Below are 27,300 nucleotides of genomic sequence, written 5' to 3'. Positions count from 1 at the left end.
GTGCCGAAAGCAGTGTTTTGCACACAACGGGTGCTTAATTAATGTCTGTCTAACTGAATTTCAACAATAAGAAACTACAGTTCCCAACTGGAGTAAACTGTTCATCGTCTAGACAAAAGATCGTTTTCAAACACAATGCGCCATCATTGGATAAAAAGCACTGAAGCCCAGGTGGCCTTCAGTCGTCCATTTTGCCAAAATGGTGCAATGACTAAGAATGTGGTCGGAACCAGGGAGATATTTACTGACAACCTGGCACCCTCAGATAAGCTTTCCCTTCCCTATGGTAGCCTGATCTTTCAGCAGGCAAGCTCTAAGTCACTAAATAGTTTCAAGGTTCCTGATGTCAACATCTGGTGATGTCGGGCACAATCATTACTAGAAAGTTTTATTCCTGGGGCAAATATCATAGACCCAAACTGGAGCAAGTGCCCTAATTTAGAGACAGGAAGGGCTGGGAGAAGGCAGGGACTCAGCCCTATAGGGAAAGACCCTGGGATATCTACCCTGGGATAAGCTACTGCTGATAAGGGTGGAGATGGGAAGGAGAGTAGGATGGAGGACAGTTCACCCAAAACCCTTATCTGGTATTGAGTTAAAATGTTAACAATTTCTAACCAGGTGCTAAGATCTGTTATTTCTGCACTGCTAATGCTGTCTGAGCCTTTTAAATACAGTGCAATGCAGCAAAGACCCAGTCCTACTGCCCTAGTTACACTCTCATTTCAGGGACCGTGAAATTGAATTAATGGCAAAATTAGTTGGTTAAACAGAGTTCTGCATGTCATAGAAAATAACCTGTTGGTTTCTTTGGTCTGTGTCTACTCTATGATCACTGACATTAAGGGACGTTTAAAATGCTCCATCACAGTAAACAACAGTCTGATAAGAACTTTCTCCTTTTTGCATGGACCCTGTGATTTCCTTGGGGTAGGAAACTCACTCCCTCTGCCAAAAGCAGATGGGCGAATCTCATGTATTTAATAGTCTTCTAAAAGCCTGGGGGTGAGAGATGAAGTGATTTGCTCGGGATCACAGGGCCAGTTTCCTGTCAGGGCCACTCCTTGCAGAACTGACTGTGGCCTCTCTTTAACACCATCTCAGAATTCTTTGTTAAGCTGAAAATTTTTTAAAAAGAATGATCCTCCTTTTTTGGGGAAGTACTCATGAGGTCTCTCCCCCTCATACAAATTGCAATTCATAAACTGGAGAGGAAAAGCATGGAAACTTGTGCCCTATACATAAAATGCATGAAGTGTGGCTATGAATGGAGCTACTGTGGAGAGTGGAATGTGAAATCAAAGGAGCCACATTTATTTGTTCAGATGGGGCATTTTGTTGTAATATGGAATGTTGCAGAATGATGTTATGAGAATGCACATACATATTTATGAGGATTTTTTTTTATCCTGTGGAAATTCCCCAGAGGGCCCCTGTTTGTGCTTTCCAGTCCTCACACTGCCAACTTAAGCTTCTCCCAGGTGTTTCTTCAGCACTACATGGATTCTGCTGTGAAAGAAAAATGCAGCCGACGCCATCCTGTACACACTTCAGCTTCCTTCCCTCAGCAGTTACAATTAAAAAATTTTTTTTAAAATCCCCACATCAATTTAATCAGCTCCATTTAGAAGTTCTTAACAGTCTACAATCTTTCCTTTTGTCCTTGACAGCTGCAGGGGAACATTAAGTGTTGAAATCCCCAAACATACTATGTTGCCTAAAGCCTGCTTCAGTCAAGCCCAAGCTATCCCAGACACGCAGGAGGGGGAGTTTCCTCTCCCGATGGGGCCACGATTTGACACAGCCCTATCAGCATGTCCTGACTCAGAATTCTCAGATTCCTTACCTGATTACCTGATCAGGCTAAGAGTGCCCTTAGTATACGCCTCACAGTCCAGGTCTGATTTCACACGGAAAGACAGCTCTACTCACTTCCCACTACCGGGAAGCTTTAACTAATGTTTAAGGGTGCTCTGTGCAAAAGGGGCAAACCCTGAAGTTTGCAAATACATTCAGAACCGCAGAAGGTGGAAAAGGTCTTTCCAAGCAACCGCCACCCCATCATCCACAGAGGGAAGTGAACTAAGAGGAATGGGCAATCCCTTGCAGCCAGCATTAATAGTAGGAGATAGGCTAGACTCGGGAAAGTGTGACCTTCTGGTCAGAGATTAGATTTGGGTAGCCACCCGGAATAACATTAAGAAAGCATTATTACCTGAGACATGCACTGATGCCAACACTAGAGGGCCACCTTTCCAAAGAGCGCCACATAAGGTTTTGCTCCCGAGCCACTGAAAGTTTTCTTAAGCTTTTAAAAGAAAACTTGCCATGTTACCTTTTCCTGTGGCATCTCAGCAGACTATTTCAAAGGAATTTCTAAACTATATCGGCTAGTAATTTTGAGAGTTCATTTTCTGCAAGTAGGTGTTATTCATGACCCCATTTCTCCCTGCAGACATACACGCGCCCAGACATACAAATGGTCATGCTCACACCAATGAACACACACCCCATGCTGATGCATGTGGGTGGGCAGTTCTTTTGTGCAGCTCACTAAGCATCAAGACCAGCGCCATGTTTTCATGGGTAAGGCAAAGCACTCATGCAAGTCACCTTGGAGTGACCGGTGTTTCTAAAACTTACCAGGAACATACTGCTTAGTCGACTGCAAAATAAAGCACAATCTTTTGGGGGTGACTCAGTTATTGATTATGACACACCAATAATCACATTCCCTATGATGATGACAACCACCTTGTTCCTTGGACAAATGAGCCTCCTACTTGGCCTTTTTAAAATCATAGCCCCTAAACTGGAAATCCCACAATAAGGTCCATGTGGCTGAATTTGTTCTTAAAACTCGAGGACAGACAAATTACATGTTAACAGATATCATCAAAGCAGGACAAGTCAGACTGGATGTTGTTCCTGATTTTCTTATATATTTTCTCCCTGTGTCAGTGGATTTAAACTTGGAGGGAAAATAGAAAATGACAGAGAAGGGAGGCTTTAATTCCTTCACATGGCTCTAAGCCTTGTGGGACATCTTAAATGTTATTTGCACGGCACCTTGACAATTTGGCGACTGATTACAGAACAATATTTTTCAGTCTATCAAACTCTATGCTGCCAACACACTGTTGGAGTGAGGTCTTAGAGTGATAAAGCAGAAGTCACTTAAAAGTATCCATCATTATGTAACTATTTTTAAGGCCTCTCTAAAGCTGAGGTTCTTTTCTTTTTGGTTCCATTGTATTTCATTTTCAGCTCCAAATTCTCTTCCACCAATCTCCCCCTTCCCCACCCATTGAGAAACCATGAAAAACATAATCCATTGCAAATAAGTATAGTCAAGTAAAACAAATTTCCACATTGACCATGTTCCAAAATGTATAGCTATCTATCTATATAGCTATGTAGCCATCTCTCTTTATATATTTATCAATCTTCATAGAGCAGGGGTCCTTAATTTTGTGTGTGTCATGAACACCTTTGGTGGCCTGGCAAAGCCCAAGGACCCCTTCTCAGAAAAGTTTAAAAATATACATAATACAATAAATAGGAGGTTACCGAGAAGGTTAGAGGTTGGCAAAAATAAGGATGTAATTTTCCTCCTCGAGTTCATGAACTCTTTCCTCCAATCTACCCCATGGGGGTCTATGGATTCCAGGCTAAGAAGCCCTCTCTAGAGATTCCCAGTGCGATCCTATTGTCTGATAAAACAAAGCTAGAAAACCATAGACTTAAAAAGGAAAAACACCCTGCATAATTCAAGACTTCTTAGAGATGGAAGTAATGTCAACCAGCTTATCAAAAGTTTCTAAGAGGAAGAGGGGTAAAGGTTTGTTGTCAGCCTTCTCTCTCAGTCCCTCCTCCCCTCCCTCTTACTCCTCCCAACTCGGTGCTCCTTCTGGGTACTGTCAATGTAAAAGCCTGAATGCTAGAAGCCACAGAAAGAATACCATTAGGAAAGACTAGAATTACGTTAGGGGAAGAGCCACGGTCACCTGTTCCATATAACTTTGAAGCTTCCTTCTCACTGAAGATTCTCTGCTGGAGTTAGGGCACAGAGTGGGGCCAAGCCCAGAGCGGGCCACAGAAGAATGCCCGGGGCTCTTCCAGTAGGGTTTTTTTGGTTTTTGTTTTTTAGTGAGGCAGTTGGGGTTAAGTGACTTGCCCAGGGTCACACAGCTAGTAAGTGTCAAGTGTCTGAGGCTGGCTTTGAACTCAGGTACTCCTGAATCCAGGGCCGTGCTTTATCCACTGCGCCACCTAGCCGCCGCCCCCCCCCTCCCGTAGGGTTTTTAAAAATTGTCTTTTGGTTGTTGTTCTTGCACTATTTGTTCTGCTCTCTCTCTACTCAACTGATGCAAATGCCTGCCTGCAGAACTTGTTGGGCACTGACTGAACAATGCTTTAGGTTCAGAGCTTAGTCAGTCTCAGGGAAGAACAATGAGGAAGTTTAGAGAAGGTGGCAAATGTCCTTGGAAATGCTTGAGCCGGCATCATTCTGAGCCTAGGTAAATAGCATTGCCTTCAACTCTTCCCTGGCCTGGATTGATAGACAGGGAGCAATTAGGCAGCCAGCCTTATTCACAAAGTGGACTCCTTGATATGCTGCTCTATGGCTGGGCGTCTACCACAAAGGAAGCTGGACAAATTCCCCAGTGCTTCTTAAGGTCTGAAGTCTCTTCACTCCTCTCTGGTTCCTTGGACCATATTGATGATTATATTATGTCATATCTTATCATGTATTATAATGACTTATTCTCTTCCAATAGGTGAGGGGCCTCCATTTGATTCGGGGGTTTTTGTTGTTTTCCTAGTGAGACAATTGGGATTAAGTGACTTGCCCAGGGTCACACAGCTAGTAAGTGTTAAGTGTCTGAGGCTGTATTTGACCTCAGGTCCTCCTGAATCCAGGGCTGGTGCTCTATCCACTGAGCTACCTAGCCGCCCCCTTGATTCGGTTTTAAGGAGAAACATTGGCCAACTGTGGGAGGTTACCAAGGAGAGGCAACACCGAGGTCTGGAAGCAGGTTTCTCCAAAGAGTCCTTATGAGGGCAGCTAGGTGGTGCAGTGGATAGAGCACCAGCCCTGGATTCAGGAGGACCTGAGTTCAAATACAGCCTCAGACACTTAACACTTACTAGCTGTGTGACCCTGGGCAAGTCACTTAACCCCAACTGCCTCACTAAAAAACAAAAACAAAAACAAAGAGTCATTATGAAAAGAACGAAAACATCACAGATGTCAAGGCCTAAACTCTGAAGTGGCAGATGGGTATGCCTGTCACAACAGATTAAAAAGCTCGGAGCCTTTGCTGAGCATTCCATTCAGTAGCAGGGCTACAGCTAAAGTTGACTGAGGAGTTCTGTACTGGGGTTCCCCCTCCTCTCATCCTAACCTTTTGTCTTTTCCCTGTCACCTTCAACCTGGACCTGGAGTTTAAAATGAGGCTGAAATCTGGGAGAGAAAAGTGGATACTGTCAGGCAGGTAAGAAACAATAAATTGTGCACATCTTACTGAGGAATGAAAGGCTCTTACGGGGCTTAGCGAAACTCACCACGGCCACTTTTTTGCCATCCCAGAGTCTTTTGCATGTGACAGACTAGAGACTCCCCATTTTCTTCCTCTGCTGGGCCCCGTCTTTTCAGCTCTTAGCTCCCAGTTTCCAGCTTTCTTACCTGATGAGTTTTGACTTTGCCCAGAATGTTGTCCTGTGATAATGCTTGAACTGTCTGCTCACTTTCTGCTCCCCCATCAGGGATAAAAATACTGTCATGGGAAAACGCCCGAGTTCCCATAGTATAGTTGAAGGACCTGGAATGTAAACCACGTGCTTCATTTTATTAAGGTGATTAAAAATTGTCTTTACAATTCACTTCTCATTCTTCTCTATCTAAGGGCTTCTCTCACATTTCTCTCTCTCCCTCTTTCTCTCTCCCTCTCTCTCTCTCTCTCTCTCTCTCTCTCTCTCTCTCTGATCAAGGACTCTTGACATTTTGTTCTGTGTTGGAGAGCAACAGTACTGGGAGTTGGCCAGGATGATGAGAACCATAAGCCCAGGAGAACAGATCTCTTACAGGTTCATGGTATAAAACCATTACACTGTAAAAAATCAGAAGCAATTAGAAAATTAAGTGGTTAAGAGATCCAGCACCTAAGCTTTTGAAGGAGGTGTTTATTTGCCCATTGTGGTTTGAAGAACCTTCCCTCCAGTGAACGCTATTGCTATGCTATGTGTTAGATCATAAATTCCCCAAGAGTAAGGGTTGTTTCAGTCTTTCTATTTGTGTCCCTAGAACTTAGCACCATGCCTCCATGGTACACAGTAGGCACTTAATAAATGCTAGTTGGTTGATTGATTGAGGACTGACTGAATAAACCTTAATCAATCATCAAGACAAGACACATTAGGAGGTGCTATAGGCACTGTGGGAAACTCAGAACTCAAAAACAACCCTTCCACTGAGGAGTTTATAATCTAGCCAGAGGAAAAAAAAATTAGCCATATTGAAAAGAGAGAATAGGGCAAGACTAGACCAGTTGTTTTAGATCATAAATGCCATAGAAATTCTGAAAACCAACAGGCACCTCCTATTCTGGGACCTGGACTTTCAGGGAAGGTTCAATGGAGGCAGTGTCTTGTACCTGATATGCATTCAACAAGGATTTGTTGATTGAGAAGATGGGAAGTCAAAGGTTCCATGTGCATGGCCTGACAATCAGCTAAGCTTGGAGATGTTCATCACCAGAAGGTTGGAAACCAGTTGATCAATTAATCAATAAGCATTTATTAAACATCTACTATGTTCCAGGCACTGAGGATAGATTTAAAAAATGAAACAACCCCTGTTCTCAGATTATATTCTATAGGGGAGACATGTACACATGTCTATATATGTTTACACATGTGTATATACATCACACACACATATATACATGTGTATATACGTAAAGAAAAACTATTTAGAGAATACAAAAAAAGTTTTTGCAATTTTTTTGATGAAACCAACTCACAAAACCCAATTTATATGTGAGTTATCATCTGCATTGGTGGAGTGACTATCTATACCATTGAAATCATGGCTCACCTGAAATATTTGGAGATATAAGGAAGGGGAGACTGCAGTATTTCCATTGTCACAGAAGCTGGGAGAGGATCTTACAGGTAGGGGAAACATCACAAACCAAAGCAGAGGGGCCTATTAAGCATGGTGTGTGTTTGAGGTGATGAAGAGCCTATCTGGAGATTGGTACACAGTAGTAGTACCAAGCTATCTGGAGAATGGTGGGATATAAGATTAGATAGATGTGATGGGAAAGAGCCAACGGGTGATGATCTTCAGATGCCAGAAAAAGGAGTCTTGACTTAATCCAGCAGATGAGGAACCCAGGGAAGATTTTTAAGAATGGGAGAATGATGATGGAAGAAATGTTTGGGTAGAGAGCAAGACATGAACTGGCTAACTACCCCGGAGGCTGTAATAACAAATGAACTTCTGTCATCATAAAAAGTCTCAATAGCTCCCTATTCACAAAGAGCCTTCCTCACAACAGTCCTATGAAGGAAGTAATAATAATGACTCGGGTTTCTATAGCACTGGCAGGCACACAGAACACTTTTCTCACAATATCCCCATGGGATGGGGAATGCACAATGGCCAATGTCACACAGAGTAAAGGGTAAACCTAGGATTTGAACCCAGATCTTTTTGGTCTCTAAGTGTAGGCTCTTTCCTCTATATCATGCTGTCTGTCTTGAATAATAGCTCAGCTTTCAGAGCACTTTCCAGATGCAGTATAGTGTAGGGGATAGAGTGCTGGCCTTGAAGACTAAAAGACCTGGGTTCACGTCCCTCCTCTGACATGTGTCAGCTGTGTGACTCTAGGCAACTTATTCAAACCCTCAGTCTACTAGGCAACTCTTCAGGACTCTCAGTTGTAGATAAAGTGCTGACCTGTATTAGTAGAAGGAGTTCCCTAAGCTAGTGAAATCACAAGTTCAGTCCCTTCCAGCTTACCAAACACTTTTATTACAACCTTTTAGGGGCAGCTAGGTGGCGCAGTGGATAGAGCACTGGCCCTGGATTCAGGAGTACCTGAGTTCAAATCCGGCCTCAGACACTTAACACTTACTAGCTGTGTGACCCTGGGCAAGTCACTTAACCCCAATTGCCTCACTAAAAAAACAAAACAAAACAAAACAACCTTTTGAGGTACAGAGTAGCAGTCTCATCATTCCCATTTTGCAGATGAGGAAACAGATTCCTAGATGCTAAATGATTTTCCTAGCAACCATAGAGACAGGGACTTAAACCTGGTCTTCTGCCTCTAGGATCCATGCTCGTTCTACACTTGGACCCAGGACACATCAAAGAGCTCAATTTCCTGGCATTCACTTGCAAGCTATTAGCTCACCACAGGGTAGCAGCAGGACAGATGACTTCCACGAGGTAGGTAAGGCACACTGCCATTGCTTTTCAGGCACCAAGAGCATCCAGGGATGCCAGGTCAGTGCTGCTTGCCTCCTTTCCCCACAAAAGTTGAAAAAGAGCTTGCTCCAAAGTCTAATGTCCAAATGCCACCTGCAGTAGGCCAGCCCTGGATGGCAGTCTACTCCTGTTACTGCCCTTGCTTCGCAATCCTCAGGTTTTGTGGGTAGGGCTCAACTGGGTAATGCTTGTTTTCTGCCCAAGGCTGGTCCTTTTTAGGAAGATTGATGACCACATTGAAGCACCTGAGTTTCTAGGTATCCTGTGCAGTGTTTGGCTTCTTTCACCAGCTATGGCTCATTTAAGCAACATCAAATTCAACCTTAAAAACCCTCTGGGGTAAGTAGATACAAATCCCAAACAAAACCTAACAGGAAGTGACATCTCTGGTCAGGGAATTACTGGACATTACTTTTCCTCTGATCATTTAAGGCTTCACACATAGGAGCCATTTTCTGAATAAGCCTCAAGGTACTTAGCAGCTCGAGGTTTCATAGCTAGGCTTAGGGATCAAATGGAGGAAGATGAATTCAGTTAAAACCATCACTCTCATTTGGAGAATGGAGAGGCTGTGTAGTATAGTGGGACAATCATTGCCTTGAAATCAGAACACTTGGAGGTTTGAATCCTGTCTCCAGTACTTAAGAGGCAAATCATTTATCATCTCTGAGCTCCATTTTTTTCCTATGAAAGAGTGATAATACTAGTGCTCCCACTAGTACTGTAAATTCTAAAGGGAAAGGAATAGGGACTGGGACTGTGATTTCACAGAGGTAGAAACATGCCAGTAAGAACTTCCCTGACTTTCTCTGTAGGTGAGAACTTTCCCTGCAATTGAAAGTCTTGGCAAGTTGCCTGTAGCACCAGGAAATTGAGTGATTTGCACATAGCTGGTATCTGTCAGAGGCAGGTCTTCAGGGCTCCAAGGAAAGCTCTCTATCCATTGCACCATACTGCCGCTAAACATTCGAAAGCACTATATAAAAATAAATTATTGTTGTCGTTGTTATCTTCATCATCCAGCCTTTGTCAGACTTCCACTGACTTCAAACATTCAGAGAAACAAACTAAAGAATACCCCAACCCCTCTCCAAGTAGGACTTCATTCTACAGGGGTGACACAGAACATCCTCTAGCTGAGGTCTACTGAATTATTGACTTATAGTTATATGCGAAATTAAGGCTACTGATTTAAGAAGTCAGTTTATCTGGTTTCACTTGGCAACCTTCAGTCTTCCTGGAAATCATAGCAGCCAGCCCATAAGAAGGGAGTAGTAGTGATGGTGGGATTTGGATACAGGTGAAGGGGAAGGTTTGGAAGTTTTTGCTAGCAGATTTATTGAGAAGTACCTGCTGATAGTGAGGAAGCAAAGAGGATCACCAACTAGGAAAACTTAGGTTAGTAGGGAGCTAATAGTTTGCAGATGAGTTAATGCCAGGAAACTGGGCTCTTTGATGTCCAAGTGTACAAGAAGCACAGTTCTTAGAATCAGATACCCAGAGACAAAAAGCCTATAGGACTCCCGAAACCTCTGACAACTTCACTGTTGTTACATGGGATGACTTATATAATGCACTTTATAAACCTTAAGGAGCTCTACAAACATCAGTTATTATTATTATTATTACTACTACTACTACTACTACTACAGCACAATAGGTAATGTTCATAATGATTATCTTAGTCTCCAAGGAAAGGATAAATCATGTTCAAGATACTCTGTTTAGGAAGGCAGGGAAGTGTGTAGTTTACTTGGGAAGATTTCCATTACAAATGGTTAAAATAAAAACAAAACAAAACACCTTTCAGTTCTTAGAGGAGTATGCTTTACATATACCTAAAGCATTGCATTTCCCAACAATGTCAGAAAAACAAGGACCTACTTACTCTACGTGACCAGATTCATGTGCAATTCAAGTCAAAGTCCTGGTCACATCGCCCCTTCTCCATTTCATTCCCACATATATGATTACGCTCTCAAATGTTTCATTCACTAAGAAATTCCTTGGAACAAATGTCCAGTTTTCATGACTGAATATCTGCTTTTTGGCTGCCTTCTTACTAAACTTACCACAAATTCATGGTTATGAGACAGAAAAAGAAATGATGAGTTTTGATTTAATTTCTTTGTGGTATATTATACAATGGAATTACAGGTCCAATCCCTATCCCTATTATACAAATGGCATTCAGTCATTCATGCACATGTTCATATACTCATATATCAAAACACATTTATATACACACATAGGTCAAATATACATTGGCTGCTTAAGAAATATTATTTTATTTCTAACCCATTTCTATTCTCCTATTCATTCATTCATCCATTCATCCATTCATTCATTCATGTAACAAGCATTTGTTGAATTTACTCTGTGCCAGGCACTGTACTAAGAGCACTGGGGACCCCCTCAGGGAATTTACATTCTAAGGGGGCAGGGTCTACAATATGTAGATAAGTGAAGTATTAGCAACTTTGTTGGGGGGGGGGCAAGAAAAGTAGGTGGGATTTGAGCTGAATTCTGAAGGAAACCAGGGAAACTAAGGGGAAGAAGTGAGGTGATAGAGTAATCCAGGCTTGGAGCAACCCTGGCAAAGGCATGGAGACAGGAAATTGAATTTCATTTTCTAGGAACTGCAAGTATGACACAAAGAGAGTGTGGAAGAGAATGAAAAACATTGAAAATGGTTTAAATACCAAATAAAGGAGTTTATTTGTTCCTGGAGGTAATATGGAGTCACTGGATTCCGGGGGATGGGCCAGGGGGGTTGACAGAGTCAGGACTCAAACATTTTTTTTTTTTAATCACCTTGGTAGTTGAATGGAGGATGAATAGGAGTGGGGAGAGATCTGGGGCAGTTAGAAGGTTAATTGCAATAGTCCAGATTAAAGGTGATGAGAGCTGGAACTAGAATGTGGCTTGTGAGTCTAGAGAAGGGGATGTATGTAAGAGATGTAGTGAAGGTAGAAACAATAAGATTTGGTAATAGATTATATATTCTCTTGAAACTATTGTTAATTATTCAGCATTGTTAACTGTTTTGTGAAATTACAACTTTACCTGAAACAATGCTATAGGAAGCTATTATTTCTTTAGTACCATTGATTCTAAATGAGGAAAAAAACAGAGGATTTCCAGTCAGAGGAAGTGGGCAAACCCAAGTTGTGCTAATTATTGAGTTACCTTGAGAAAGTCCTTTCACCTCTCTGAGGGGTGTGGACTGGATGACTTCTCAAATTCTTTCTACCTTGAGCACCTGGTCATTTATGAACTAGGCAGAGGGTGAAGCCAAGATGGTGGAGAAAAGGCAGTGACTTCCTGGACCTCTCCCCGCAAATCCCTTCAAATCCCTCCAAATAATGCCATAAGACAGTTCCCGGAGCAGCAGAATCCACAAAAGGACAGGGTGAGATCATTTTCCAGACAAAGACAGCTTAGAAGGTCAGCAGAAAAGGTCTGTTGTACTGGGGGAGGGTAAAGCACAGCCCCCAATAGCTGTGCTGTGAAGATCCAGCCCCAGGCAGACCGCTCCAGAGGAGCCTCTTGGCTGCAGCTGCTTCTGTAACTCAGCCCACAGACAATGAGGGGGTCAAGTGGCTTGCTGGGAGGAGATTACAGGGGTCTCTGATGGTGCTAAGGCAGGACTCTGCTGTTTTGCCTGCACTCAGACCCAGGAAGCAGTCAGGCAGCTGCACAGGTGGGGGAGGGGCACCAGCGAGTGGAAGCTTGGAGCCACAGTGAAACAGGATTGTGTTCCTGGGTTAAAGGACAAGTAGTTGCTTGCAGACCACAGCACAGGCCAGGGAGAGTGGGGAATGAGCCCCTCCTTAAGTCATACCATCTTGGACCCCCTGAAACTTGGGACAGTGAGTCCTGGAAGCAGTGCCCCACTTTACGAAGGAGTTAAAAGTCAAGAAATAGGCTAGGAAAATGAGCAGACAGAAAAAATTGTGGACCCTAGAAAGTTTCTTTGGTGATAAGGAAGATCAAAATACACCCTCAGAAGAAGATAAAGTAAAAAAAAATAACAATAAAAAAAAGCTCCTACAACCAAAACTTCCAAGAAAAATATGAATTGGTCTCAGGCCAAAAAAGCACTCAAAAAGGATATATGAACTAGACATATGAATGAATGACACAACCATAGAGGATTCATGACTTTAAGTAGGGTTTGGGTCTTTAATGTATCAAAGACGTTATTAAACAGTAACACTATTGGGAACAATGTTGTACTCACATATACCTTTATAAAAGTTTGTTTTAAGCCTGAGAGGCAATATAATGAACCCTAAAGCCCGTGTGGTCCATTCTTTGGCTTTAGGGACTTTATTTTAGATGGAAAGTTCTGAGTTCAGTTACAATCACTCTGAGCTCCAAGTTAGGAAAATTCCTAACAGCTAGGCAGAGGCTGAGTTCTTTGTCTAATCTTACATTTATGCATTTCTCTGGTTAATCCCTGGTCTCTGTGATTGAAGCAAAATTCAATTTACTAGAAACAGTTGGGTAATGAAACAGTAGATTAAATTACAAAGTCCATGTATAGTCATTGTGAAGGGAAGTTGGGTAAAAAGTCAATTTTTCTTGGGACTTCAATCAGCTTTGGTCCTCCTCTCCAAGGTGCTGATAACACTCCTTGATAGCTCACTTCTTTTCCACAACTCCCTCCAGCCTCCCTGTTCCCTTCTCTAAATTTCTTCATCTGTAAAATGAGGGGGATGGACTAGATTAGAGATGCCCAACATGTAGCCTTCCCTCTTGTGGCCTGAACCAGATTAAAACATAATTAGGAAATATATAACAAAACAAATAAGAATAAAATAAAACATAGATAATGTTAATATGTGGTTTTCTAAGTCAATATGAAGATGCCTGGGATCCTTATGTATGATTTAGTGGCCTCTGTTTCTGTTTGAATTTGACACCACTAAACAGATATTGGAGCAAGTAGACGGTGAAGTGGATAAGGTGCATGCAGAGTCTGGAGTCAGGAAGGCTCATCTTCCTGAGTTCAAATATGACCTCAGCCATATACTAACTGTGTGACCCTGGGCAAGTCCCTTATGCCTGGTTGCCTCAGTTTCCCCATATGTAAAATGATCCGGAGAAGTAAATGTCAAACTACTCCAGTATCTTTGCCAAGAAAACCCCAAATGGAGACATGAAGAGTCAGACTCGACTGAACAACTGAACAACAACAACAACAACGACCAACTGATTTCTAAATCCTCAAACCTGATTAAATCCTCTGACCTATAAGGACAGGGTTCATGTTTTCCTTATTATTTGCAAAGCTCTATAGTGTCTCTAGTACAATGCTACACAAATAAGGGGGAGGAAGGAAAAGAACTTCATTTATTAAGTACCTACTATATGTCAGGAACCATGCTAAGCACTTTACAATTATTATTTTACTTAGTCTTCTCAACAATCACGAAAGGTGGGTGCTAATATTATCCCCATTTCACAGTAGAGGAAAGTGAGGCAAACACAGGTTGACTTGCCAGGATCACAACCAATAAATGATTGAGATCTGAATTTGGCTCTTCCTGACTTCTGGCCCAATGTTCTAGCCACTGCACCATTCAGCTGCCTACCTAGGGGGTATACAATGGTGCCAGAAATCCATTAGCCTTTCTTCTCCTACACCTTTCCATCTTTCTCATTGTCCAGTGCTACCCATTTGCCTGTTCAGTAAGTGGGGGTCATGGTCAGCACAGTGTTCTCCTCATTTATCTGGCATGAAAGTACCCTTAGAATGTAAGCCCTTTGAGGGCAGGGACTATTTCTGCTTTTCTTTTTGTCCCCTGTACTTAGCACAATGCCTAACATACAGTAAGTGCTTTTAAAAATGACTATTGATTGACTAACTGTAAGATGGCAAAGCCTCATCTCTATACATATGTACAGTCAATGGGGTTGGACTGTCTCTCTTCCCTTCCACACACGTCCCTCAGGGTGCATGGTTACTCCTCCAAACTTCCTTAAATTTATTTCAAATAGGTATTGATTCTGGAATGAGGCATAAGAAGGAATTTACTCCAAGAGGTTATCTTGGATCCTTGGTTACCTAAAAAGAACCATGATACTCAGTGTGTTGTTGTTGTTGTTTGTCCTTCATTCTCAAAGAAGAACATGACATCAGAGTGATGTCTTGAGTTGCAGTGAATTGGATTTAAGTGAAGGAGGGCTGTGCTAGGTCACCAATCTCACTCTTTCCTCCAAAGCCATCTGAGTCCAGTGGCAAGATATACATCAGGACGAATAGAGATGGCCCTGGATGTTTAAAGCAACTGGGATTAAGTGACTTACCCAGGGTCACATAGCTGGTTACTAGTGTCTGAGGTGATCTTTGAACTCAGGTCCTCCCAACTTCAGGGCCAGTGCTCTACCCACTGCACCACCTAGCTGCTCCACTCAGTGTATCACTACACCAAAGAATGCATGGGTGATAGATATCCTGGACAAAGAAATTAAACACCTTCTGGGAAAGACAAATCTTGGATGGAATCCTGGTGCTCCATAAATATTCACTACTGATAATAAACAGATGAGTTGAAAAGAAGAATGAAAATCTCTTAAGTCTCAGTCCCAAGGAAAGTTTTAGGATTTTCCTTATAGCTCTCCTGCAGAAAATGGAGTACTTAGAAAAACAGCACCATTATGGAATTATAAAAATAAGTTAAGATGGAGAAATTACTCTTAGTCTTTCATTTAAGAAGTAATATTTAGAGCAAATTGAAAAAAAAGGGCAGCAGTGTACAGATATGACTATTTAGAGTTAAATGCATATTGGGACATCATGTCAACACTCTATAAAAAGCAAGGCATAGTTATACACCAAAAAGATAAATAAATTACATAATAAGTTGCACATACATTTAAAAAATCAGCCTTGAAAAGTCATAAGATACCTCAATAGTACAGTTTTCTTTTGGTACTGATAATTCTTTATGACAACAATTCCCAGTCCTTATATTCCTTGGGAATCATCATTTCCACGCTTATTGCTTTCATGATCCAAAGAATCATATTTGGAATCATCTATATTGTATTTTCAATACAATGTCCTCAATTCAATTCACCCGATTTTTTTTAGACAGTAAGCTATGCTAGAAGTGATTCTCTTTCTAGAAATGGAAAACTGGAAGGAAAACCCCTCAAATCTCCCATGTCTGCAAGAAGGGGCATGGAGGAAGCCCATTCTTTCTTTTCCATGCCAGATTCCCACTCAGCACTTAGTCACAATTAGGTGACTTGGCAGGAAGAAGCAGCAAGCTGAATTTTGACTTTTTAACTTTTTAAGTTCCATCTCCTTATGGCACTCTTTCAGAGGTAAATAATGGATGGACTCCCCACAGTCTCCCCCAGGTTCCTTCGGTTGAGCAGACTGTTGGTTCTGGCCCAGGGATAGCGCATCATAATGAAGAGAGTGAAATCCCTTTCTCCTTAACCTTCCAATAATCAACTATCAAGAATCTGGCCTAGAGTTCACCTTGCACCCTTTTAGACATAAGCAGTTTCGCTGTTCAACCAATCAATGTGCTTTTCAGTCCCTCTTCCTCTCCATCAAAATATAATTAGGTTTTTTTTTTTTTATGCAAGGCACAGGAAGGGTGTTGGTATAAAAAAATCAATGTCACCCAATTTCCTATTGATTCCTGTGGACTGCCTCTTAGCAACTGATGCAACAACTGCCCCACAGAATGAGATCTTTGGGCCACAAAGTTTTTGCTAACCTTTATCAAACTCTGCATGAAAGAATGTTCACATTTAAATTAAATTTTCCCCCAGGTCTGCACTTCTGATGATGTAGCGTAAAGCACTGTAGGGAGGGGTGGTGGTAGGAGGGTGTCTTTCAGCTAGGCAGGAATCCATGAGGTAGCCGTCTGTCATTTACAGCGGTTACCTATAGTATTGGGAGATCATCTATTCTATGGATGAGGAAACCAAAGTCCATAGAAGCTGGGGTACATTATTGCCTAAGGGTACAAAGCTAATAAGCAACAAAGCTTCAACTGAAATCTTGGTCTCCTGGTTCTGAATCTAGTGTTCTTTGCATTATACTAGGCCCTGGTAATATCTCTGGAAGTCTACTGTTAGACATGTATTATCCGGGAAGAGGAACACAATAGCATGGATTGGCTTTTATTTTGGAGGTGGGGAGTAGGGAGACTGACTTCCCCTCTCTGGCCCAAGCTGTCATTGTAGTGACTATTCACTGTCCAATCCCATTGTTGATTGGCATGGATGCTTTTATGTGCTCCATTTCAGAGCTGGTGATTTTGTCCTTCCTTGTACAGCCCAGTAGCCATGCAACTTGCCTGCTTTTCCCCCTCTCCCAGTCGATTGGCCAGTCCAAAAGAGGTGCTATGCCCTGTGAGGAACAAGCCCAGCTGAGCCACATGTCCAGTTGCGATGTCCTGCTCTGTGCTGAGCCAACCTAGCCTAGGAGCAAAGTGACATCTCCATCACCAACACAAATACCCTGACCCACAGTGCATTTTATAAGGGCTCTCCAGAGAAAGAGCATCGAGCCCTGACTGTTTGGGAGTTGACCTGCCTTGGCAACATGTGTGAGTGTGCTCACTCTCCTCCCCCCAAGATTCACATGCTTAATATTCTGGCCAAGCTAGCCTCACCATTAGCAGAAATCAATATTCCACCTCCTCCCTCTCTTTGTTTTTCTACATGTTGTCCGAGCCTGCCCCTGCCCTACAAAGCACCTTCTCCTTACCTCTGATTTCCTTCAAGGCTCAGCTCACGTGCTCACCTGGGTGGCCCAGTGGATGGAATAGCTGCTGTCAGGAAGACCCTGAGTTCAGCCTCAGATACTTCCTAGGAATGTGACTCTGGGTAAATCACTTAACCTCTAACTGCCTCCGTTTCCTTAGCTGGGGAACAAATATTGTCAAATGGGGATAATAATAGCCCCTCCCTCCTAGGGTGGTTGTTAGGATCAAATCAGATATCTCTTGGTCGGTCGTTTGGTTGTTATCCTTCATTCTCAAAAAGTACCAAAATGACACCACTATGTTGTAGTCAAGGTACAGTGTGTCTGACTGTGGAGCTTGGAATGTGCTACCACGCATTAGGCACAAATAGTAAAGAAATTAGCACAATGCCTGGCACACAGGCATCTCCCAACTTAATGTTCTTTCTATTCTCAAATAATTGTACATCCTATACTTGTCTCTGCTAACTGTATCAACCCATTAAGGTATAAGGGTAGGGAATGGACTCCATTTTGTATTTATATACCTAGTTCCCAGCAAAGTGTGTATCTTGCACATACTAGGTGCCTAGAAAATGTTCAATGGCTTCCCATTACTGAGGGAACAGGACCAACCCCATAAATAGAGTAGGTGGCTGCCGACATGGTGAGTTTTGTGCTTCCTTTCTAAGTCTCTGCTGGTGACCTGCCATAGTGACATCCCCACCATCCATTTCTGTGGGTCAAGGCTTTGCCTTCAGAAGGACCCTAATTAAAATATAAAATATGTTACTTGGGATACATGATGAATTAACCCAGAAACAGTCATTTGCAGAATTTACTTAAAGAGTCCCTAGCAGGAAGATCTGGAAAGTCAAGAGCTGAGTGGTGATGCTAAGAAGGGGCAGGCCTGGGTGAGGCTGAAGAGAGGGCCTTGAACTGTGGCTCTAGAAAAGGGCAAGAGTGCCTGGCCTTAAAACAGATTATCTACTTCACAACTGTGTTAAGAGCCAGCTCTGCCAAGCAGTAACTCCAGATCACCCCTCACACTTTTTATCTCTTAGACAATTTTGAAATTGGTGAATGTAGGGAGTTATGGTCTATTAATCTCTGACAGAGGGACTCAAGTCTTCAGAGTCTATCAACTTCCAAAGGGGCAAGATCTTACCTTCTGTATGGGGACAAGAATCAGAAGGAGACCTCGTTTGCTAATCTCTTTTCTGGGAAAACTAAAAAAATAAAAAATCATGGTTTCTGCTTGCGCTCTCTCTCTCTCTCTCTCTCTCTCTCTCTCTCTCACACACACACACACACACACACACACACACACACACACACACCCTCTATAGCAGCCCACATCTTTAAAATCACACAATTGGCAGAGAAATGCAGAGAATACAAGGTCCCTTCCATTTGTTTTTTGGTTACAAAAGAGCATTAGATTCAAAAATGGAAAAAAAAAAAGCAACCTTAGTGTCTCTTCAACAAGGAATCTCTCATGTATATGTGATGGTCCAAAACATTTTGTTTTCTGGGCCTAGCCTTACCTGCAACAGAATATCTCTGTACTCAATATGGGACTCGCCAGATGCATCTTATCCAGTTACCTCTACCTTGCCTTCTTCCAGGAACACCTTATCTCTGGAACTCCTATGCTAGGAACTTCTATGCTCTCTAAGACCTTGCTAAGTGGTGCTGCTTCCCTACCTGTGAGATAAGAAGTGGGAAAACAATCAGATTTCTGATAGAGACTTTGCCCCCTCCCTTTGAAATGCTTGGTGCTTTTTTGCATCTAGGAGTATGGGATTCCAAATTGGCAGCCTGGTAGTTACTGTGGGCCAGGGTGGGAAGACTTCCTTCCACTGGATTTTCTTGCCCCACTTCCTCCTGGCTTGAATATCATCTTAGCTGAGGCCTGGATCCCCCAGCTGAGATTTGGACATATCTTACCCCTCCAGAGATCCAACTATGCCTTGATCTCTTAGTGGCTTTAGCCCAGATGTATCCGTGCCTCCTAATTCCACCTCCTTGTGCCCCCGAATGTTTCAAACCAAGCCACAAGCTTCCTTTGAGAGAGTTATGGAATGATTGGAATGACACCACCTGCTGGAGACTTACTGCAGGATGCTCCGCCATGAGGAGAAAGCGTCTGAGGGTAAGACATGCGGCTCTTTGTCGTCAGGAAGTGCTTGTGGGAGGAAGAGGGGGTGAGGCTGGCTCTCTCACTCTCTTTCCTCAGGACTCTGGTGGAGAGGGGAGCTAGAAATATGTTCTCCCTTTAATAGATAGATGAATCTAGGCCTTTCTCTCTCTCTTTACCAAACTCTTATTCTCCTTAATAAATGCTTAAAAGTCTAACTCTTGCTAAAGCTTATAATTTATTGGCAACCACTCATTAGATATTTTAGACAGTATAGCTAGAATTTTAGCCCCTTACAGTTAAAACAGGGTAAATAAAGGCCTATTGCTTTTTGGTATCATTGGCCGGCTTTTACCACTGTTCTAGAAAGCAGCTACATAGACTGGAAACAATGTGTTTAACATAAAAGAAAATTCACCGGTAAATGTAACTGAAGAAATGGCTCTGATTAATGACCCTCTGATCATAAATGTCAAATGAGGCATAAGATATTGAGATGAATGCCTGCTAAAGATGGTCTACATAAGAGGTGTCAAACCTGAGGCCCGCAGGCTGGCTGTGTGTGGCCCAAACAGATTAAAATACAGTTCTTATATGATTTTAATGTGTTGATGTATCAATAAAAAAAGAAATAAGAAATATATAAACATGTATGGCTTTGTAAGTCAACACGTGGCCCTTAGGGGTCCTTGTGTGGTCCAGTGGCTTCCATTTCTATTAATTAATTTTTTTTTTTTTAGTGAGGCAATTGGGGTTAAGTGACTTGCCCAGGGTCACACAGCTAGTAAGTGTCTGAGGCCGGATTTGAACTCAGGTCCTCCTGACTCCAGGTCCGGTGCTCTATGCACTGCACCACGGAGCTGCCCCTGCTTCCATTTCTATTGAATTGGACACCATTGGTCTACACTACTATAGAAGATGTCTTACACAAAGTCTAAAGGGAAGAGAGATTTTCTCTAGAAGGTGAAGTCTTCCATATGATTCTTGTTTGTAGATGATATTATACTTCATGTTATCAAGCTCCAGATGACAATAATCAAATCTTTTAAAAAAGTAATTAATTTTAAAGTGATTTAAAATTACTTTTAACATTTATTTACATTAAAATTTTAATTTTTTAAAAATATTTTAAGTAATTAAATTAAAAAAAATTCATACCATCATCTTGCTGCATGAAGGTTCCAAAGAGATACTGATATGAGAATTTCTAAATACATAAGCTAGGCATAGTTTCCAATACACATTGACTGGCCTAGGTACTTAGGCTCAGGTGGATTTAGATCATCAATTCTGCACTAAATCCACCTCTTTGATTAGGGGTAAAAAACCCCCATCCCATTCTGGGACCCCATCCTTTCCATCTTATAGATTAGAACAAAATGAGATGCTTATGGAACATCTTCCATTTATTAAAAGGAACTTTACTTGCCACAGCGTGGAAAGAATACTCAACAAGAATAGGGCCTTGATTCAGTTGTCCACGGTGGTCCTTGATCTGAAGCCTGGAGGAACAGCTAGAGCTCCTTGTACCCCTGGCCCTTTTTCATACCCAGACAACCAGGAAGGCTACCTCAAAAGCCCAGATTGTAGTTCCATGAGTCAAATGCAGGCCTGAGGACAATTTCAATACCTTTTCAGGAAAAACCAGCCTAACCTGCATGGGGTATAGTCATGGCAAAAGCTATCCCAATCTACAGGACCCTAGAAGTATTGTTCCAGTCACACTTTTCCAAGAGAGGGCCTACTTTTGGCTGACCCCCAAGTGCCTTTCAGCCTGGAAATCCTCGAGGCATTCCGCCTTTGAGAGAGAAAGCAACTACTCCACTCTCTCTATCCTCTGCAGACATTTCTAGATAAAATAGTGGAGGAAATGGGTTCTGATTATGATTCACATCCCAACAGCCTTTCTTTTCATAAATTTAAATGGCATCTAAGGAGAATGTGGTTTTAAATTGTGACCAGATGGAGAGTGTTATTTATTAGACTCCACCACAGCTGCCTGGCAGAAGTATGCTTAAGTAGCCAAATATTCCACAGATCCTAAGTATTGTTATTACCTACTAATTAACTGTTCTACCCCCTAATTAACTTTTTAATATCTATTGAATATCGTGTATGAGCTAAACACCATATGATCATGGGAATTTAGAAAATCTAATTCAGGGGTTATTAACCTGGGGCCCAAGATTAAAAAAATATATTTTGATAACTATATGTCAATATGGTAATCTTATATATTTTATTTTATGCATTTAAAAACATTATTCTGGGGGGCGGCTAGGTGGCGCAGTGGATAAGCACCGGCCCTGGATTCAGGCGGACCTGAGTTCAAATCCGGCCTCGGACACTTGACACTTACTAGCTGTGTGACCCTGGGCAAGTCACTTAACCCCCATTGCCCCGCCAAAAACAAACAAACAAACAAACCATTATTCTGAAAAGGGTTCCATAGATTTCACCCAATGGCCAAAAAGATTAAAAATACAAATAATGTTAAGAAATCCTTATTTCGTTAAACTACCAGATAAGGAAACTGAGACTCTAGGGAGTTTATGGGGTAAAGCCCTTGAGGCTCACCTTTTTTTTTTTTTTTTTTTGCAGGGCAATGGGAGTTAAGTGACTTGCCCAGAGTCACACAGCTAGTAAGTATCAAGTGTCTGAGGTTGGATTTGAACTCAGGTACTCCTGAATCCAGGGCTACTACTTTATCTGCTGCACCACCTAGCTGCCCCCTGAGGCTCACTTTTCAATTTGCAAATACCTGAAAATGCAGGTATTTCGCTTTCTCTGGCTATTTATTGTTTTGTTCTAGTGTAGATCTATGGGAGAGAAGAAATACAGGAGAATGGCAGTTGGTTATATCAGAAAGCTTGGGGAAATATGCATCTCTCTCTTCTAAAGAATCAACTGCACAGGGAAATTAAGTATCACTAATTTCTTTTCTTTCTTTCTTTTTTTTTTTTTGGTGGGGCAATGAGGGTTAAGTGACTTGCCCAAGGTCACACAGCTAGTGTCAAGTGTCTGAGGCCATATTTTAACTCTGGTCCTCCTGAATCCAGGGCTGGTGCTTTATCCACTGTGCCACCTAGCTGCCCTGCTAATTTCTTATCAGATTTTCTAATAAGTTTGAACAGCCAGGTGGTACAGTGGATAGAGTGCTGGGCCAGGAGTCAAGAAGACCTGAGTTCAAATGTGGCCTCAGACACATACCAGCTGTGTGACCCCGAGACAGTCACTTAACTTGGATGCTTTATTTTCCTCATCTGTAAAATGACCTGGAGAAGGAAATAGGAAGCCATTCCAGTATCTCTGTCAAGAAAACCCCAAAAGGAGTCATGAAGAGTCCAACACAACTCAAATGACTGAACAATCATAAAGCACAAAGACCTGGGTTTAAGTCTCACTTCTAATATGCACTTGTCCTGTGATCCTGCTTAGTCACTCTTAGGATCCCAGTCAATTCTCTAACACTCCAGTTTATAGAGAGGGTGCAGATCTGCATTGGTAGAGAGCTTTTTCTTCACAAGAAGTTTCCCATACCAAAGAAATCACTGCAACATCACTCTAAATAAGGCAACATGGAATAGTGTAAAGAACACTGGACTTGGCTCTCAACTTACTAGCCATGTGACCTTAGTCAGAAAGGGAAAGTCTGTATCAGCAGCTAAGGGTGACTGGGAAAGGCTTCTGGTACTTTGGATTTGAACTGAGCCTCTCAAGAAGCCAGAGCTTTGATATTTTTATTTTTAAAATAAGGGTAATAATTTATGTACTAACCTACAGAGCTGTTGTGAAGATAAACTGACATAGTTTCTGGGAAAGTGTTTTCTATTGACAGATCTCTCTATTATGCATGTAATTTATTACTTTTCAAATCAATGCTGGAATTTAAACTCCATGAGTTAGTCCATGAGTTAGAGTTTCAGTCTGAAGCTTTATTTGAATGCAAAACTTGGTATAGCCATAGTTCTGAAAGTGATAATTAGTAGACTGAGGCAGGATTGAGGGGGGTGGGGGGGGCATAGCTTACTATAATGTTACCTGTGCAGAGATCATCCAAGCTTCTTTATTCTGGATGAATAAAGATCATACACGATGGATTATCAAGCTAGTCAGGTTTTCCTTTGGTTAGCAGTTCACCAAAACCCAGGGGCCTTGCTCTGATTCCTGCTGCCTTCCCATATGACCTTCATTTTATAGGAGTATATAGTATGTGGCGGCCTTCCTTCCGATGCTAAGAACACAAAGCCACCTCCTGGTAAGTGGAGAGAGATTCAGAGAGACCTACAAAAGGCCATGGATCTTAAATACCTACCAGGAGGATTCTCTGCATAGTCATAACAATGATTCAAGTTTATATTTACACAAGACCCAAAGCATGGTATTAAGTATGCCTAGAGAAAGCCAGACTCTTAGATGTCAGACTAGAAGTGGAGGTCATAAGGAATGGAGTGCACTTAGATCCCTGGTCTCTAAGGAATAACATAGATAAATTTCTGAGTCACATCTAAGATCCAGACACCCACAAGTCAGTCAGTTAATAAACATTTAAGTGCCTTCTCTGTCCCTGGCACTGTGCTAAGGGCTAGGAATGCAAATATGAAAAAGAAAGAAATCCCTGCTCTCAAGGAGCTTATAATCTAATGGGGGAAGACAATATACAAAAGTAAGCTTGAATTTATAGCCATATTAAAAAAAATGTTCTCAATCACTATTGATTAGAGAAATGCAAATTAAAACTACTCTGAAGTACAACCTTCTATGTCTCAGATTGGCTAATATGACAAAAAAAGGAAAATGATAAATATTGGAGAAGATTTAGGAAAATTGAAACACTAATACATTGTTGGTGGAGTTGTGATCCAAGCATTTTGGAGAGCAATTTGGAACTATTCTTTTTTGTTTTTGTTTTTTGGGAACTATTCTTAAAAGGCTATTAAACTTTTCATACCCTTTGACCCAGTAATACCACTATTAGGTCTATATCCCAAAGAGATCATAAAAAAGGGAAAAGGACCCACATATACAAAAATATCTGTAGCTGATCTTTTTGTAGTGGCAAAGAATTGGAAATTGAGGAGATGGCCATTAGTTAGGGAATGGCTGAAAAAGTTGTGGCAAATGAATGCAATGGAATACTATTGTGCTGTAAGAAATGATAAGCAGGCAGATTTCAGAGAAACCTGGACTTCCATGAACTGATGCTGAGTGAAGTGAGCAGAACCAAGAGATATTGTACATAGTAATGGCAACGTTGTATAATGACCAACTGTGATAGACTTAGCTCTTATAAATATAATGATTCAAGACTTGGGATGGAAAATGCTCTCCACACCAAGAAAAAGAACTATGGAGTCTGAATGAAGATCGAAGCATACTAGTTTCACTTTTTTTGTTGTGTTTTTCTTTCTCGTGGTTTTTCCCTTTTGTTCTGATTTTTCTTTCACAACATGACTAATGTGCAAATATGTTTAAGATGATTGTAATGTTTAACCTGTATCAGATTACTTGCTGGCCTTGGGAGGGGGAAGGGGAGAGGAGGAGAAAAATCTGGAGCTCAGAGTCTTATAAAAATGGATGTTGAAAACTATCTTTATGTGTAATTGGGAGAAAAATAAAAGAGTATTAAAGAAAACCCAAAAAGTAAGCTTGAAAGCAAGGGGTGGGGATTAAGGGGTCTGGGGCCATGACAGAGAAATCCAAAGGACTGTAGCCAGATGGGAAATGAAGAGATGTCTGGCTTGGAAGCCTTCCCTAAATTTAAATTTTGGGAAGAGCTCTCTATGTTGTCTAATCAGAGAGAGTGTAGGGCCCCAGGGGCAGAAGGTGCTTATGTGAACTTGCAGAATGAAGAGGTTCCTTAAGAGTCCGGTGGAGAACAGGCAGGTGGGAAATGAAAAGGAATAATGAATATGGCCTTTGAGGCAGACTGCAAACAGATGTTTCTAAGGACTCAATGACCTCTCCTATCATAAGGCACCATCTCCATGAGAACAAGTACAGGAATAAGACTTCTTCCTTCTCATTTCTGCTTCCTTCCTCTTCTGTTAGAGGCCATGAGAATGGCTTCCACAAAAGGTACCTTATGCAAAGTCTGAAGGGAAGAGAGATTCCAAGGTCTTGCCTAATACTTCCAATTTCCCCAAAGAGCCTCTTTTTTGGGGTCATCTTGTCTCTGATGCCCTCCTCCTCTGATCTCTTCAATGTCAGAGCTTCATAGGAACTGTGGTTATCAACTTGTAAAATTTCAACTAGCTCTTTTATTGAAAAATAAATCAGGGGCAGCTAGATGGTACAGTGGATAAAGTACCAGCCCTGGATTCAGGAGTACCTGAGTTCAAATCTGGCCTCAGACACTTAACACTTACTAGCTGTGTGACCCTGGGCAAGTCACTTAACCTCAGTTGCCTCACCAAAAAAAAAAAATCACCAAAATCTGTCTATCTATTATCCATCTATCTATCTGTCTATCTACCTACTCATCCATCCATCCATCCATCTATCTCCAACACTGATCCCTTTCCAAAGTTTCAATTGCCTATCAAGATAATTTCTGGACAGTTCTACTCAGTGCTTGCATTTTCACCTTAAATTCAATAGTAGTCTACATTTTATTTTACTTTTAATTTTTTTTTTGAGGCAATCCGGGTTATCTGCCCAGGGTCACACAGGTAGTAAGTGTCTGAGTTCAAATGTGAACTCAGGCCCTCCTGACTTCAGGCTATCTACTGCACCACCTTGTTATTTGTCCTTCATTCTTTTTTTTTTTAAGTGAGGCAATTGGGGTTAAGTGACTTGCCCAGGGTCACACAGCTAGTAAGTGTTAAGTGTCTGAGGCCGGACCTGAACTCAAGTACTCCTGACTCCAGGGCCAGTGCTCTATCCACTGCACCACCTAGCCGCCCCTGTCCTTCATTCTTGAAGAGGACATCAGGGTGATGTCATGACTTGCAGTGAATTGGATTTAAGTGAGGGAGGGCTGTGCAAGGTCACCAACTTCACTCTCTCATGTAGAGCCATTTGGGTCCATTGGCAAGATATACATCAGGATGACTAAAGATGGCCCTGGATGTTTAAGGCAATTAGGGGTTAAGTGACTTGCCCAGGATCACACCGCTAGTAAGTGTCTGAGGTGAAATTTGAACTCAGGTCCTCCTGACTCCAGGGTCAGTGCTTTATGTACTATACCAGCTACCTGCCCCTTATTAATAATCTAAAACCAAATTCATTATCTGTATCCTCTGCTCCTGCCCTGACCCTTCTTTCACTGAGACTTTATGGTATTTTATTTTGCTAAGTTAAGTCAGGTCAATAATTGACACAATGGATAGAACACTGGACCTGAAGTCAGGAAGACCTGAGATCAAATCCAGGCCCATACACTTAGCTTCTGGCTGATCTGTAATATGGGGATAATAGTAGCATCTACCTCCCAGGGTTGTTGCAAGGTAATGAGATATTTGTAAAGCTCTTCACAAAACTGAAAGCAGAACATGTTAGATCTCCTTACTATCACAACTGGATTTGAGCTGGGGACTAAGGTGACCAAACTAAAACCAGAAAGAAGTTAGAAAGATGATGTTTCCTTGGGTAAGCTCAGAATTAGAAAATTGGAAAAGAGCTTAAGTCATTTTGTCTATTCTGGAAGGAGTCAGGCTTTTGGGGGAAAGGTAGAGTTAAGAAGCCAGGGGCAAGTTACAGTTCCAGTTATGTAACTCTAGGTAAGTCATGTACCCTCTGAGTCTCTGTTTGCTCTTCCTTGAAATGGGGATAACAACCCTTATTTGCCTCAGAGACTCGCTGTGAGGACAAACAAGAATCTGTGGGAGTGGTCTGTAAACTGTACGTTTCTATCCAAATGTAAATTTTGATTTTTGTCATCAGTATTATGATTGTTACTTTTCATTAAAGTCTACCTGATACCTCAGATGCCCCTGGGTTCTG

General features: G+C 41.8%; 1 protein-coding gene across 8 annotated transcripts in view; it reads right to left on the bottom strand.

The window, feature by feature from the left end:
• Positions 1 to 27,300, bottom strand: part of CRACD (capping protein inhibiting regulator of actin dynamics) — a 312,769-nt gene that overhangs the window by 45,112 nt on the left and 240,357 nt on the right. For 6 of the 8 annotated variants that reach the window (XM_043970772.1, XM_043970773.1, XM_043970775.1 and 3 more), the window contains exon 4: positions 5,690 to 5,825. The exons of 1 other annotated variant lie outside the window; for it this stretch is intronic. In XM_043970772.1, coding sequence (XP_043826707.1) covers positions 5,690 to 5,809 — 120 coding nt within the window. In that variant the 5' untranslated portion in view covers positions 5,810 to 5,825. Of the gene's footprint in view, positions 1 to 2,643; positions 2,666 to 5,689; positions 5,826 to 27,300 lie in introns of those variants that run through there. One more of the 8 variants, XM_043970778.1, reaches the window with a different exon arrangement.

This window comes from Dromiciops gliroides, chromosome 6, assembly GCF_019393635.1.
Source record: "Dromiciops gliroides isolate mDroGli1 chromosome 6, mDroGli1.pri, whole genome shotgun sequence".
Lineage (NCBI taxonomy): Eukaryota > Metazoa > Chordata > Mammalia > Microbiotheria > Microbiotheriidae > Dromiciops > Dromiciops gliroides.
The sequence above is the reverse complement of the archived record's forward strand: the minus strand, read 5'-3'. Positions and strand labels throughout refer to the sequence as shown.